Source organism: Pagrus major, chromosome 22, assembly GCF_040436345.1.
Source record: "Pagrus major chromosome 22, Pma_NU_1.0".
NCBI lineage: Eukaryota > Metazoa > Chordata > Actinopteri > Spariformes > Sparidae > Pagrus > Pagrus major.
Genome location: NC_133236.1, coordinates 7,167,019 through 7,184,323, shown reverse-complemented (window position 1 = coordinate 7,184,323; position 17,305 = coordinate 7,167,019). Strand labels below are relative to the sequence as shown.

General features: G+C 41.6%; 1 protein-coding gene across 1 annotated transcript in view; it reads left to right on the top strand.

Annotated features, from left to right (window-relative positions):
• ptchd4 (patched domain containing 4) overlaps positions 1–17,305 on the top strand; it is a 46,546-nt gene that overhangs the window by 8,578 nt on the left and 20,663 nt on the right. The window contains exon 2 of the mRNA XM_073493548.1: positions 4,671–5,166. Within this exon, the coding sequence (XP_073349649.1) occupies positions 4,671–5,166 (496 nt within the window). The remainder of the gene's footprint in view (positions 1–4,670; positions 5,167–17,305) is intronic.

Below are 17,305 nucleotides of genomic sequence, written 5' to 3'. Positions count from 1 at the left end.
TATTTACTGTGAAAAAATATGTTATATCATGATATAGCAGTCCAAAATCTAAGGTGATATAAAGTCTCATATCACATAAAGATACATCGAAACATTGCCAGCCCCACTCCTGTGCAGTCGTGGTGTTTCACTTCTTTCATTAATTGAGAGTGGTAATTGTTTTAAGATGGCTTTGCAAGATATTTGTCACTGAAGAGACCTGAACCAAGCTGTCTTCACTTTCAGTTGTCTTTAGGGTGAAGACTCATGCAGCTCATGCTGACCAATCACAGTTCTTGCAGTCTACACGTGGCATCTCCATCGTCCCAATGTTTAGTTACATTATTGAGTATAGGTGCATCTCAGCGTAGCCTGTGATATGGCTACAGTAGTTATATGTGCTCTTTAAATCTATGCTTCAGTCCCGTACAGGACAAAGGATTCATATTTTTCAGTTTGTTTTGAAGGTTTTTGGTTGTGACTGTTAAGTTCAGCAGAAATTAATCCGGTGCTACAGCAGTCTCAAAGATACCCACTCAAGGTTACAGTCTTTTTATGAACAAATTTTCACTTTGTGTTAGTCTGTGGAGGCAAGAAGGCAGAAATTCATCAAAGAAAGACTAGCTTTTGAATGCACCTATCGATTCATCTTCTCAGCTTCAGCCAAATTTGGATTGTAACGTTTGCACAGAATGAGGAGTGTGGATTTTGTCCCCCATCACTTACACTGAAACAGGAGGAGGTCTTTGCTGCCTGCATGAACAGGAGGAATGATTGTAGCAACCAATAATGTGAAAAAAGGAAAATCCATCTTAAAAGGGCCATCCACAGCAAGAACAATAACAGTAACAATAACAATGACTATAAATATGTTGTTTTAAAAATTGTTGCAACTCAAGAGGACACCACAGTAGTGATGACGACGGTGGTGAAAGGTATATTTGGGTTCGCTTTCAGGGCGATACGATGAAATCAATAGAAATCTGAATTTAACTGAATCAGGGCGTCATGCTCTGATTGCAAATTTCAAATTGAAAAAATGTCATTTTACATGAGACATACTGCCAAACAGTTGTTGGCATTATGTATCATGTAAAAAGACAATTGCTGAAGTTTGTCCTCTTATGTCCTTTGTGATGTTGACTCATAAGAAAGTACGATTGTTCTGTAGTCCCGAGTATGGATCAAGCTCCACATACACTGGATCCTCCTATTCCCATAATGCAACTCTATAGCATATTTCAACAAATCTTCCCTGGTAAACCTCCACACCTTAAGACTCCACGTTCCCAGTTTGTAACACTGCTTGTAATGTAGTTAATTATCACACTCCACCAAAGCCACAGACGACATTATACTCTGACATATGAAATTTGTGGAATACACCTTTAACCAAAGGATTTTCATACTATGAATTATTAATTAGGTTGCCTTCGAAGTAAGTAACAGCATAATAACATCCTTGAATGCTTTCTCTGTTTAAATGTGTTCAGAAAAACCTGGAAGCTTCCTCCTCCACCTCCTCCACCAGTCACCTCCATCTCCTCTCGAGGTGTCACTTCCCCCCTTTTCACATGTCACTCAACTTCTCGCAGATACCACACATACACACACATTTTCCTGTTGTGTGGGGCCCCATCCCCCACCTACTCTGATTCTTCCTCTTCCTCTCTTACAAACACACACACACACACACACACACACACACACACACACACACACACACTGACAACTATATTTTCTCTTTGCTAAAGGGTGCCAAAAACAAGAATAGAAAACAAAGCTCAAGCATTTTCAGAAACTCCACTGAGCTGACGTTTTGCAGGTGATACAGAAATTGTTGCCCTGATTGTGTCTCATTATTCACGAGGAGAGACCTTGAAAGCATCGATTGATCACTGCACAGTCTAAGCATGTATTGGCTCAGTATGGGATACAGAAGTTTACAGATAAGTTGTGACTATTGAGATTCATTTGAAATGCTTTAGTGAATTTGGAAAGTCAGACTGGTAGATTGATTTGAGCTTTGTGCAATTACACAAGTGAAATTAGAGCTAAAGCTCTCTGAGTTCCCTTAGCAATTACTGAGTGATTACATTACATAAACACACTTGTACACTGTCATGAAATGACAAATCTGAAGCACTGAGTGGGAGTGTTTTGAGAATAATAATGTAGCACCAAAATAATGTGCAGATCCTGCCTAATAAATTGATATATTGGAGATAGCCGGTTATAAAATGTCTGAGTCTAACAGGAAACCGGGCTGTTGACCTATGAATGTTATCAATTATGTGATTTCAAGGTGCAGCGTCCACCACCAGTAATTTATCCATTTGTCCACATAATGCCTTCACAGAATAACTCACCATTTTTTTTCTCACTGCAGTAAATTGTTTACAGAAATTGAACCGAACAATCAGGGGGATTTATTTATCTAGAAGCAAGAGATTTATATCACGCTCCCAACTGTGAAACAGCATATTGTGGCTGTTTGATTGTGCAGGATTATTGTGTTCATAACAAGATAAATCATATCTACAATAAGCTGCAAATTAACGTTGACATTGTTCTGGTTGCAACAACAAACCAGTGTCATGCAGGAATTCTAATTCACATCACAGTGTTGTGTGGGTGTGCCTGCTTTCCTAATTAAATGCACTGCGGGAGGTATTCATCATGCCAATGTTTTAAAATATTGTACAATCAGACCTAGTGAAGAAGCATATGATATATGTGCATGATTGCATTAATCATTATTATATTCAGGAAATGGACCGTATCTTTACCTCAGTCATTTGTGTTCGTCTACTTTTTCATCAATTAAATTCCCCCTTTATTCAGAAAGCCCTTCCAAGAATCAGACTACAGCAATCTACAAAATAAAAGCTGCATCTTTTCAATATCCGTACCTCAGTACATAAACATTACAAAAACAAAACACTGATCCATCTGCAGTGCCTTACACATTTGTTGTAATCTACAATAATACTGTTTTCACATGGCAGCTTCAAGATGAGGCATCTATTGACTCTGCTGCACACACCTCTCTCAGAGTTGGACAGAGAAGTTAACCCCTAACCCTGATTAACTGGGCTTGCTGTAACAGTTATTATTCATGGCTGCAGATGTTAGCTCCAGGTGAAAAGGGCTAACGTGATTAGTAATTGTTGTGAGGCAGAAGTCAGCATGGGTCTCGTCCATTTGTGCTTCCCAGCGAGTTCATAAGGTCCGACATGAGCCCTGAGATGTCTGTTTAAAAAAAATACTCTGAGTTTTTATTATTACTCTCAGATGATCTCTGCCTCCCTCCGACATACCTCCTACATAAGTAATGTTAGCCCAATGTCAGCGCACAATTCAAAGCATGGGAGTAACGTGACGTAACGTATGCTGTGTTTGTGAGATAGCATAGGCTACCTGTGATTGTCAGAGAGTTATAGTGAACATCTGTTTTTTCCCTGCTAGTGTGTAAGAGAGCTTAAAGAACAGCAACAGGATTTGGTGGCTGTGGCCCACAGTTAGCTGTGTACTGTTGCTAATAAATTGTCAGGGAAACCAGATAGTGGATATGAGGGTTGCTACACTGTCAGCAGCTAAGCAGATATGACAGCACATGATAAAGAGTTCTGCCTAAGCTGCAGAAAAGCTGGCTAGACACCTTTGGAAATGGTAGAAACATGCTAACTATGGAATCGTTTGCGAGCACCACCAAGCACTAAAACAATGTAGGCATATCAGTTTTATTAATACAGACCTGTTTTAGAAAGAGACTTAACTTAGGCTACCTGAAATCCAAGAATACAGTATGTTTCGCTTTAACCTCACAGTTTGTTGTAATTGTGTACCTATCTGTCACTTGCTTTTAAAATGTAGAAACGACAACAATTGACTTAATAAAATGATTGGATAGGTATTAGTGCTGTTCACCTCTTTCCTAAATGGAGCTTACTAACATATAGCTGGAGGCACACAGTAATCCTTACTCCAGGCTTTGAAACATCCATTCAGAGACCTCTGGGTAACGAGCAGCAGCTAATTTACCAGAAACACTTTTAATGTTTCAGTTTGTGTCATCCTTTGGTCGTTGTATTCCTTTTCCTGCTGCTCACAGACTAGTTCAAAATATGAAATATTGTAACTTGTGGCATAATGTTCATCTGCAGTGCTGCCTTGGCAACATTTCAGCTTAAATATGAGAAAGGTTGTCCCAGCAGTTATGTATTTCTTCCTGACAGACTGAGAGACATTTTTCATTGTCCCGGCTGCCTCACTGAACTCTTCACTGCTCTGCCCAATTCTTCTTGCACAATTACATTATCTCCAAACTCGTGTCACTGTAACATTGCGCATGTGCTGTAAAATCAAATTAATTTACTCATTACAATGAAGCAGCACATCAACCTTCACAGCATGACTGTCCACAGCTGTAAGGTAAGTTCATGTCAACGGTAAATCAACAATGAAAGCAAATAGGGCAGAAGACTGTTGCTGCACTGTTCTCTGTGGGCTGGAACTTTCTGCTGTGTTGAACAGCTGGAGGCTCCGATCACACAAAAGTGTTTGTGTCTGCTGATTTCAAGTTATTGGGGTGTGGCCAGGAGCACTGGGAACTTATTTAATGGTGTATTTTTCTGAAAATTGTTATCCTTCATCAGAGCTAATGTGAGATATTTCTAAATCCCCTACAGGATGGCCGTGTGTCCTTCATCGGCCACCAGCTGGGTGGCGTGTCCTTCTCGCCCAACAGCCGTGACCAGCAGGTCAAGTTCGCCCGCGCTGTCCAGATCACCTACTACCTCCGCAACCACGGACCCGTGGTGCAGGATGTCATTGCCGAGCGCTGGGAGAACGAGTTCTGCGCCCTGGTCAGCCGGCTGTCCACGGCAGAGGCGCCCCACGCGACCGACCAGCTCCACATCCAGTCGCTCACCTCCTTCAGCCTGTGGCGTGACTTCCACCAGACGGGCGTGCTGGCCAAGGGGGAGGTGTTGGTCAGCCTGGTGCTGGTGCTCCTGGCCGCCACCATCTCCAGCTCCATGCGGGACTGCCTGAGGGGGAAGCCGTTCCTGGGCCTCCTGGGGGTGCTGACCATCTGCATCGCCAACGTGACTGCCGCAGGGATCTTCTTTATATCAGACGGGAAGTTCAACTCCACACTGCTGGGGATCCCATTCTTTGCCATGGGTGAGTGGGATTCACTCTGTTTTTTTCATGTGTGTGTGTGTGTGCAGTGGTTGGTTATGGGGCTTATCAGGGGTTGACACTGACATTGGGTTGATTGAGGAAGGGATTAGCTGAATTGTGATGGGCTTTTCCTCCGGGGGTTTGCCGGCACTTCATTGTGTTGTGTGTGTCCATGTGTGCAGGACATTCTTTTGCCAGGAGTTTTTTTTTCTGTGATTTTTGCATTGAGGACACATTCTGTTGTCATGCAAGGTTTTTCATTATTTCACTGAGCTTCAGGTGATGTTATGCTCAGTGACGTGGATTTAATAATAAACTCTATTCCAGTGTATATCAATCATGAGGAGCAACACAAGGCTAACACACATCATAATCCCAGAGTTCTGTATGGAAAGCACTGTTAGAATTCATTACAGGGTCTGACAGAAATGTATTTATATCATGTTTGAAGTCATATTTTAGTGGTGTCACTGCTCTCTGTCCATTTCCCTGTAGTGTTACTGTTGGCACCACTATGGCTAAACCAGCGTTGGCAATATGGTAATGGCTAGCAGCAGAAATGCTGAACCCGGTGCTATGAAAAGGCAGAGTAAAACATCCGGTTGTAACCAGGTCTTGTCACTTACTGATCTAGTAGAAAGACTGATGGTTTTAAACCGTCCTGGTGGTAAGGTGTAGCACATATCAGCGGGGGAACAGATTTTTTTAACACACCATTGCTCTCCATCCAGTGAATGCCTGTTCGTTCACGCTTGTTTGACCTTGGTTTCTATCACTCTCCTTCACCTTCTTTGCCTCCTCTATCAGCAGGGTTCTTGTTTCCGTCATTCCAGTGTTACCTGAGGATAGTGACCAGGGAAAACAATGCCTCTTCCTGTTTTGGTTATGTATTGCCAGACATGCTTCCTTTGTGCCTTAATTCAACTTTTGTTTTTCTGGGAACAATCCAGCCCTGAGTCAGACTGAATATCATAGTGAAAGAGAGGTTTATAGGGTACCACCCATGGATGGTGAGGCTTTATTTGTCTTTTGCCAGTTTAGTTCATGTTCAGTGTACTTGTTTCCATCTATTATTCAATGGAAACCAAAAAGCATTATTGTGACTTTTCATTGCAAAATCTGAAACCTTTTATGGAGTTTTTGTTTTTGCTTGTATAACATAGTGACTGTGCAGATACAGACTGTAAACGTGGGGCGAGAGGAAAACGCACGCAGTATACCACAAGAACCAGAACTTCTTCTCTCTCATAACAAAGTCAATACAAAGACGTGAGTGGATGCAAACAGTGGTGAATTTGCTGTAGGAGGCACAAATGGAGGGAAAGATGCATCTCCAAAGGAAAACAACAGGACTGGTCAGATGTCAACAAAACACACATGCAAGCAGATTCCACACCGAGTCAGTGCACACTGCACTGACTACCAGGAGTGTGTATTTTTCCCTCACAGACTGTGTATTTAGATACAGATAGATTGGTAACCATAATTTAATTTTTTATTTTAAATATTCAATCAGAATACCACAATACCATTTGTTTTCCTGCGGTACATCGTGCCGGGCATGCGCTCCTCTCTTGTGCTGTGCGGTGTGTTTTTCCAGCGTTATTTTAGAGGTTGAAATATTTCCAATCTTACACCACACGGCGCAGAGTCGCACTGCTTTTCCCATTAATTGCTTGATTACATGATGGCCAGATGTGCATGCAGCCCTGACTCACAAGGGGCACCATGCTGTTTTGGCAAAAATACACTTTTCCAAGGAGTCTTTGAAGTGGCCACGCCTGAAGCAACAATCAAGGCCTGAGATAACTATTTGCGTGACAACTTGAATAAGCAGACTTCAGTCAGCGTGTGAAAATAAAGAAGCACGACAAAAACACTCAAGTAAATGAATTTGTTGAATTAAAAATATCGTATTGTGTCTGAAATCCCCTTCAGGAGCAAAATTAGAATAATATAATAATATTAGGCGATTCATACCAAGTGAAACTGCATATCTGCAGCAGCAGGCTACAGCAATAATTTCTAATTATTTGTTTGAGTCAACAAACCAAACCACAGAGTCCAATTCAAGTGATATCCCTCCCTGCCTTTCCTTCTTATGTCTGATGTACTTTGGCCATTTACACTACAGTGTATCTTGCATTTTTTTCCCCGTGCGCTTCTAAGGTCACTGGATCCCTGGGGCTTTGGTACAGCACTGCTGCAGGCCGGCTGACATAACTGAAGTTTAAGTAAGACTCGGGAACAGGAGGCTGGATCCGCTCCTTATGACCTAGAGGCAGGGGAGGAGAGGAGAGGAGACGAGAAGGGGGAGGTGTGATGAGGGGGCGGGGGTGGTGAGAGAGGCTAAAAAGGAAAGTCAAGGAGAAAAGAGCGAGGAGTAAAAATGTATGTGATGTATAGGAGACGAGAGTGTAGAGGAAGAGGGAACAGACGGAAGGAAGGGGTGGAGGAGAGGGGAAGAAAGAGAGAAAGTCACATAGAGAGGGAGGTGGAGAAGGGCGAAGGAGATGGAGAGGACTTGATTAAGTCTGTAATTTCATGTGACAGGACCTCAGAGGGAGCAGATGTCCACCCTCCTCTTGGGAGGTCCTGACTGAGACACACCCCTATCACTATATCAACGCCACATCAGGCCAGACACTGAGAAGTGAAATGGATACTGATCCACCATCTGTAATGGCCGCGTGGCGCCCCCTGTTGAGATGTCATCACTATTTAAAGCTTTGTTAAGTTTTTTATTTAAAGAGCAACTTGTAGCTTTGAAGGTCTTACAGAATTCAACATTAAGGTTAAATGGAAATTACATTAAAAGCGAATACATTAATATATAATTATAGTTTGATTTTTCATAGTTTTACAAGCAATGAAAGCAGAAAATTTGGAGAAAAGAAGCAGCAATCACGTTAGATTACAATCATTTTCCCCATATTTGGTCACTTCTCCTTATTCTCTGTTGTACTGGTAGTGAATGAGTGTTCGCACACTGTAAGAAAACATGGTGCCACACAGCCAAGATGGGTTTTAAAAATACTGTATCAGCCAGTCCTATATTAAAATAATAGTAGCAGTAGTTGCTGTTGTTTTTACTATTATTGGATATTTAAGTACATTTATTCTCTGTGATTACTCGATTGGAGTGGCTATATTAGGCTACATCAAGACTGGGTCTGTGAAGAAAACAGGAGAATCGGGTCTTGTGGGTTCTTAAATCCAATCTGACACTCTACATTAAAATAAGAGCATGGCTGCGCAATGCAGTAGAGTGCACGCTATCTTTATGAATTAATAAAGAAAATGGATACAAGATGCAGTTTCCTATTGATATGTACTTTAATACAAAATGTAGTTAATAAGTTTAAAATGCAGGCTACTAGCTAACGTTAGCTGCTCACTCTTCCCTACTCATTATTTTAGGTTGTTCACCCGTTGGTCCACAGTAGCTACAATTAGCTAGGGCTGCTGTTTAAACTGTTCATGAAACACAGACTGCTCTTGAAAGTGTGCTGCTTTGAAAAACTAACAATTTCCAACAGCACTCTGAATTTCCGATTTTTTTTGTTTGCATTCTAATGTCCTAATTAATCCGTCCTCTTGACTAATTAATGTGTTTCAGGCTTCATAAATTCCAGCATGTCAGGACAGTCTCAAGTTTTCCAAACAGTAAAAGTAGCAGCGCTAGCTTTTGTCCGTGTGTGGGTTTTATGCAGGTGAAGGGATGGGAGTTCACTAGCATGAAAACCATAGTATGTGTGGGGCTCGGGGTTGCGCTCCTCTCTCTCATATCTCTTAATCTCTCAATCTGCCGCTAAAACACCATGATCTTTGGTAGGAGTTAGCATTATGCAATATAAGATATGACTAGCCTGGCAAGCGGATCCTCCTGTTTGGAAATTGCTACTTGTTTTGACACTCCTTGATAGCAAACCTTCCACAGTGAGACGGGTTATGGATCATTAGCTAATGCCGATTGCTCACCAATATACAAATGCGAATTTTCATCCTTGTTACAAACAAACTTTTGGATACATATTCATAGTGTTAAACTTGACCTAGCTTGACTGCTCAAGTGCAGTTTGTCCATTGTGAGGTGGACATTAAAACTGCCTCACAAAAGTGTGTCCAAATATCACGATGGATGGATGGATGGATGGATGGATGGATTGCAATGAAATGGTAGTAAAATAATACAGTAAATCATCTTTTAGCTTAAATTCATTTTTTTTGTGCTAAGCATGTGGTTTGTGTTGGCCACATGCTAACAAACATGTTTCCTGTAGCAGAGATAATCAGACACTTCTGGGCCTCCTTCTGCACAGTCCTGGTTATATACACCATAGACCTAATTATCTTATCTGAACGCAGCCCCATGGCTTTTCAGTTGGTTCTTGTTCCCTTCATCTTCTCTGTGGAGGCTACAGTAACACTTGGGAGTATATTGTGCTATTTGAAGATCATATATGTAGAATTATGTTATGTCCTCATAGAATCTTTCCAATTATTCTGGTGGTTCTGGTAGTTTTTATTTGTAGTATTCCTTGGGGTTATCATGCATTGTTAATTTCCATTGTGTCTTTTCTTTGTACTACCACTGGAAGGTGCCACGGTTTGATTTTTTTCTAAATCACCTATTTGCACTCACAATAGTAATTTTGATGGATACGGGGTGTGTCAGTGTTTTTGTGTTTGATTGACAGCAGCTAGCAAGAAAATGGAGAAAAGATGCCAAAGAATGTGTAAATGTGTGCTGGCAACTTACAAGCTATGGGCAATGTTGTCAGCAGTTGTAGACCTACTGGGTAAAGACCACACTAGTATCTAAACTAAGTAGCTTTCCAAGTTCGGTTTTTAATCTGTTCTATGTATTTCCTTTAAAGGTACAATATGTAAAACATTCTAGTATAACTAAAATTATCAACAAAATATGAAGAACTGTTTTCATGTCAGTTCTGCCTTTATTGTTGCAGGGGTTTCTAATGAAGTTAGCATGCTAACCAGCCAGCCTCGGCCTGTCTTGTAATGCTACTTTGTACTAGCATTGGGCAATTGGACGAATATATCGCCAATCGACGATATGCTCAACCCATCGCCGGTTGGTTTGTTGGAGCCGATATTTTGGTCTATTTTTGACATTTCATTTTGCTGAATAAATTCTGCCACCTTGAAGATTTCACTCAATATGTAATTAAACTGTAAGTGCCAAATATCGGAACGGGCAAAATCTGTGGTTTTCTTACTGTGATTAGAAAGTCAAGGAGGAGCAGAACTGACTAGTGCTGGGGAGCAGGGCCCTGTGTGCAAGTTACCCTAGCAAGTTGACAAGCAGTGCAGCTGCGCCACTTGCGCTGAAGAGTTGGGAATAAATTCAACATATGCGCGAGTTCACAAACTGTTAGAAAAGTGCGATGTGCAGCGTTTTGTATCCACATTTTTCAGGCACAAATACGCTTGTCTGGTGAGAGAAAAAAACGCTGTAGCCTCCAGGATTAAACACTCAGTGAATCTCTCAGTGTATGAACAACGCTGACCAAACCAAACTGTTGCATAAAACTATTAGTTTTTATTTAAGCTGTCTAGGCAAAATCGCCTACAGCGCACACAGTTCTCAAGGAGATGTATTTTGATTTATTAAAAAAAGTAGCCTTAAATTTTGGGCTGTAATGTTTGAGTGAAGTTATCTTTTCACATTAAAGACTGCGGATGTCAGAGGGTAAGGTAAAGGCAAATTTATTCAAACAGGATAAATATTTGGTCCCCAAAAATCACACAGCAATCACCTAGGCTCATGGTGATAATATAAACAGCAACAACAACCGAGCGTCTCTCGGTGTTAGTGTAGCGTACTCCCCACCCACTGCACGTGCTGGCGCCAATCGATGGGCTGACAGTGGCCGGTTGGAAAATTTTAACATATCGCCAAACCCTACTTTGTACCTCAAGAGTCGATGGTCTGATGGCCTGTTATTTAGTTCAGGTCTCTGAACATGTGTGCGGACCACACCAATACTGGGCTGATGATGCCCAACCTCTCTCTTGTAACACTCACACTTCACCTCTCTGTCTCTGCCTGAGTCGCCATCTTTTTGTGTCTTTGCTGGGACCGGTTCAGGTTCTGTTGCCTACTAGCTGCACGGCTAACTGAGCTAACAAGCAAACGGCAGCTACAGTCTGGTGCTGCCTCCTATTTCGTTGTAATGACAGGTAGACAGTTCTTACACATTGAACTTGCTGATTGCAAACAACAGCTAAAAATACCCTCTGAAAGGCGCTCTCTAGAGCCGGTGCTTGGTTTGTCCGTTCTGAGCTACTGTAGAAACATGGTGGTGCAACATGGCAGACTCTGTGGAAGAGTACGCACTCCCACTGTATATACTAGATATAAAGGGCTCAATCTAAGATTACAAAAACAACTAAAACATCCATTGGGTGCTATATAACTATCATGATTTACAATAAATAAACCAATATTCTGACATTCCTTAGAGTAGAATATACTAATAGTTTTTGATCATTGTTAGAATGGACCTGTACAGAAAATTGGCTTGGTTGACCCATTTTTAAAAGGAACACGCCCATGTGTGGTTACATATGTCAGTGACACCTAAGCTGTAAAGCTTCATTAACTCTTCATAGACCTCTAACACAGAGCTGTGTAGAGGCAAATATCTAAATGCATTAGCACCAACAGTTCCTCGCAGGACGCAGGGTTCCAGTTGAAGAGGTTTGGAACAACCAAAACCTCCATCCATTTCTGCACCTCTCCTATCAGGTCTGTGTGGTGAAGTGGCCAGCTGAAAGCCACTCCTGAGTGAAAGCTAACCACGCAGCCGGTGTATATGTGCAAGCACTTAAAGCCAAAAATCTCTTGAGTCTGACGAGACGGAAATTAAACTCTGACCTGAGTGCTAAGTGCTGTGTGTCGTGAGGGGCTGTTCATCTCTGTAAGGTGTTGTCATTGCGCTATGATGCTATTGGTAGGCTTTTGTTAGCGCTGGAACAAAGAGACTGCAAGACTTTCGAGTACTTGACATCCCGATACAACCACAACCCTAAAGCCACACAGTAATGAAACACTCAAAGCACAAACAAGATGCTTTCTGCAACACTGGGACAAAGTTTGATCGCGTACAAGTAAGAGAGAAGTTTCTCCTCTGAAGCTGAATGTGGCTCGTTAAAGTAAAGCTGTGTCATGGTTTCCCTTTATCCGTTTCATCAAAGCCTCCTTCCACATCGTAGTGAAACTGATCCATTATGCTGTCTGAACAATCGAGCTGATGTCATCTCTGGCCTTTGAATCATGCAGAGGAAGACGTTCTGCACGGGGCAGGTACCGCCACGTGCGGGTGGACCTTTGTTTAATATGGAGCAGCTTCTCCTCCTGTCTGTCTCCCCTGCGTCTTTCTGCCATGTCATCTGTGAGCTGGCCAATTACTGCTGAGCTGAGCTTGTCACTTCCTTCTCTCTCTGGATATGTGATGGCTGTTGGAAGTGTAAAAACAGGCGGGGAGAGGCGGAAAGGAAAGGAAGCGGAGCAGGACTCATGAAACATACATGCCGAGTGTCAGGCCTTAATCAGCTCAGTGTATTGATCCTCCCAAATGCTTTTTTATTTACTTACCACAACATGCAGCTGCTGTACGTCCCACTGGGACGTGGTGCTGCTGAACCATAATCCAATCTCTTTCATCTCAGCCAAATTCGACTCACATTTAGAGCATAAATTGTTTCAAATGGCTGACTCACATGAACTATGTGCAGATGTATTTGTTTTATTTTAGGTGTAAAGTCAAACAACAAAAGCCTTCCAACATTATCACACACAAATGTTTTTACTTTTGCACTAAAAATCCCATTTGTGGTTCCAGCACTTTTGGGTTTATGTTGTATGGAGGTGCACTGGAAAGGGATATCACCACCAAGGATAACAGTAACATGAGTGTGGGGATTCATGCTCAACTTCAGGGATAAGTTCATATCTGTGGTGAATATTCTGAGCACAGGGTCCACTAACTTAGCTATTTCACCAAGTTCAATTATCTGAAAAAGGACATGAACATAGAAATCTGCATACTTTGCCCTTACAAAGTTCATAGCAGGTGTTTCATGCTTGTTTGCGATGTAATGAATGTGTCTGGGCAGTTTTTGTGACATCATTAGTTCCCTGTTGGTTTTAATGCATAGGGTTCGGTACTTTTAAGGGTACTGACCGAATTACGTTGGTACTACAAAGTAGAAGTTCATTTTAAATCAAACGGTGTTTAATTTTGGTATCTGAGTGCAGATCTTTACAGTAACGTTAGAGAAAGACAGAGCTTAAATTGCAATAATAGTGACACTTTGTGAAAAGGTGAGGACCCAAATGCAGAAACACACAAGAGGAAGGCAGGATTAAGAAACAAAAGCTTTATTAACTAAAGCTGAAATAATCCAAAAAACCAAGAATCCAAGGAAACCAAGAGGTGCAAAAACGCCTAAATATAAAGCAGCAAATGAAAAACTAACACAAAGTAAAAACCTGTAATCACAAGAGCTGAGCAGGAACAAAAACCAGAAAACATACCACAGGCAGACACTGAAAATAACAGGTGTGAGAGACACAGGGTGGTAACACAGAAGAAGAAGGAGCACAAAGACTATATACACACACAACTAACGAAGGGGTGAGGTGCAGGTGGAGTGAGGTGGACCAACACAGGTGAGGGAAATAAATGGAAAAACACCAGAAACAGGGAAGAGGCTGATGGGCTGGAAAAGAGCAGCAACAGTAATAATTACAACTGCAAAATCACTATAAACTCATCAATATCTCCATGGAAACAGACCTAAAATGTGAATGAAGTTTAGAAAGAATGAAGAGCAGAGACATCAGTCCTCCTCCCTCAGCTCAGGTGATCCACATCCTGCAGGTACTGCTGGGGAGGAGGAGGGGCTGGTTTGTCTCAGCCAGAGGCAAAGTTTCACAAAAATTTGACAAATTTTAAGATACTGTTACAGACTAAGCTAAACAGCTACTACATACAGACAGCTTTTGATCAAGCTACGTTGTTTGTAACTTTCGCTAATAGCCAAGCTACCATGCTGTGCTTGTGTAAAACAGCAGTGGTGGATGAGAGACTGCAGATAGCAAAGGTTAAAATATCACTTTCCACATGTTTACACGTGTGCTTGTTTAACAGGTGTATTGATCGAGAACTGTCAAGGTTTTATTGCACTTAAGCGTTGTTGCTGTCGACTCGAGCAAACTTCAGTAATCATCACCTGGTTCACTTCACTGTCATTGCTCTGCTGTTCACTGACTCCGACGAGTGATTTGCCTCAAGGCTTTTTAGTAATCTAGTTACATGAATTACTAGAGGATTCGTTTCAGCCCTAGAATCCATGAATGTTGTGAATTTTGCTAGATACAGCTACTGTCATGGCCAAAAAGCCAGTCAGATGAATGCCAAAAGGTAGCAAAAAAATGTGCTTTGCTTTCAATCTGAATGCACATTCATGATTCAGAATCTGGTCAAGCAGTAGTATCAGACTACAGCTCCATACCCAGCAGTGTGTAAGTAGTAATTACATGTATAAATGAGACAAAAATGTCTCAAAATCTCCAAAGTTACATGTTAAAAGTTTAAAATTTTGGTTGTGATAGAGCTTCATCATCACCATATAATCAGGCAAACAGGAAGTAACTGCACCTAACCAAGAAATAGTCCAGTAGAAAACCACAACATGTTGTTTTCAGCATCACTTTTCCATATATCTTGTTAACACTGAGTTTTAGAAGTGCTCGTAGAATCATTTTGTTGTTGCTGTTTAAAGTCTTTGTGGTAAGTTAAGCTAACCAGCTGTTGGAGGTAGCTTCAGATTTAGCACACACACACACACACACACACACACACACATACGAGTAGTATCCATCTTTAGTCCAAGTCACTCGAGATAAAGCGAACAGGCAGCGTCTCAAATGTTGAATTATTCCTTTATCTGCCTCAGTTAATTGAACACTCTTGAAAAAAAAGCGGCTCCTTTCCTTTTATGTCTTTTCTGTACAAACATGTCTGCCCACCTGGAAAGTGGAGTAGTTAGACGCTTCTCACAGCAGACACCTCACTTGTCAAAGCAGGTGGAATCAATGACATGAATAATGGCTCTTTTCCATTCAGGTGAGCCAGTTCCACGGCTCTGACATGAATGGGGCCATTGTTAATTTATCTGTTTACATCTGCATTTTTCCTGCTTTGACGAGTCAAAATGACTGGTGTGAAAAGAGTCTATATATGTAGTGAATGATGGCACTCATAGGACTAATGTACCAGGTTGCTCCCATAAACTGCTGTTAAGTCGTGGTGCTATTCTAACTGTATACAGATATGTTTGGGTCATTAAAGATGTTTCCTCCCTCTGTGTTCTCCCACATCTATCTGAGCCGGTGTTTCTGCCTGATTTACAAGCTGTTTGAAATTTTCTCTTCCTGGACCGTGATGTTTTTATAGACTGATATTTTTTTTTATCCTGCCATGAAAAGATAAATAGTGACACTCAACATTCGCAGCCAGTCACGCGCAGTGGCCATCTCTGCCGACGGTGAAAAGCCTTCTGGGAATTCCTGCCTGTTTCAATAAGCAGGGCTGGATGACTTATGATCGATCTATGGATGTTATTGCCGTGAGTGGCTGTGGGATGATGGAGGTATGACAGCTTCAGGGTCGTTATTAAGGACGGCAGGGAGGAATCATAAACCAGGTCCATACGTCAATTAATATAGCTCTATAATGATACGGTCCCAGATGGAAAAATACCATTTCTGGAAGAGCAGGCCATTTGGAGTCATACAATACACTCGTCCCAGTGTTTCCACCAGAATTTAATGTTGTCGTGGGCAACAGGATTTTTTCTTATTCTGGGAACTAGATTTATTCCTGGTCCCATTCCCAGGCTCTTGCTCTCAGACTGATTTTATGTAGCTATTCCGCTCGTTTCAACCATTCTCAGTTCACAGTTATGAAATCAGTGTTTGGTGTTTGATAGCTTGCCTTCTTTAATTGATGAATGTGAAATGTGTGTTACTTATAGAAGGAGGAGCGTCAATGTTTCTTGCAGGTAAAACTGCTTGTAGGATGCAAAAGTGGCAGTTTCATCAAAGCACACAACAGGAATCACATCTAGAGGTGAACTAAGGAGGACACTTCATGTTTGTAGGCAAGATGAGGTGGTGATGGTGTGAGACCTGTCAAAGAAGCGATCTGTATGCAAGGCCCTTCAGTAACCATGGTAACACATACATGTGTCAACACAGTAGTGCGGGTATTTTTTCTAGGAAGGTGAAACGGGAATTTAAAGCGCAGTGCTTTGTGGTTGTGTCCTACTCCATGTGTCATTTGGAGCAGTTCCTCATTAAAAGTGAAACATAGCGACCACACAGGAACTACCCACCTGTACTATAATGGTGCAAACCCCTCCTTTCTTGTCTTCTCTCTGCATGTTTTTCTATTAGCTTGTCTGAGCAACAGAGAACATAAACCATAGGCGTAGTCTGTCATATGAAACTGAAAACTGAAATATGCACACTCACACACAGATCACTGTTGTGTGTATAACAGAAAGATGGCGAGCAGAATCAATAACTGTTGAGGAGAGGGAGCTCGCTACTAAAGTCGCCCGTCACAACAAGCCATGTCACATGACCATGCATTTATTACAAAAACAAACATCATAGCATTCAGATTTATTTCTTACAAGCATTTGTAATTGATAGGATCACTCAAATATTTTAATATAGCAAGAAATATTTTCGTTGGACCTATGTTCGACTCGATGTGGTGACATTTCTCAGCCACTAGGGAAGCAGTGCCCCTCCTGCCTCCCCGCAAACTCTACCTATGACATGTTTTTCCCTGAGTTTCTTTGCAAACTGTTCAGCTTTATGAGGCATTGTGAGACCTATGACACTTGTGAATATGGCGGCATTATTCACCTTTGACACAATCCTGCAAGTTCCCCAAAATACGACTGTCCAAACCCGATCCCTCCAATGAGAATTTTTCTTTTTACCCTCCAACTTCTTATTTTCTGTGAGCCCGACCATGAATAAATCATCAAAATGCTATTTATTGTAGTTTGTGGCATTGTTTTTTTGCAACCAGAA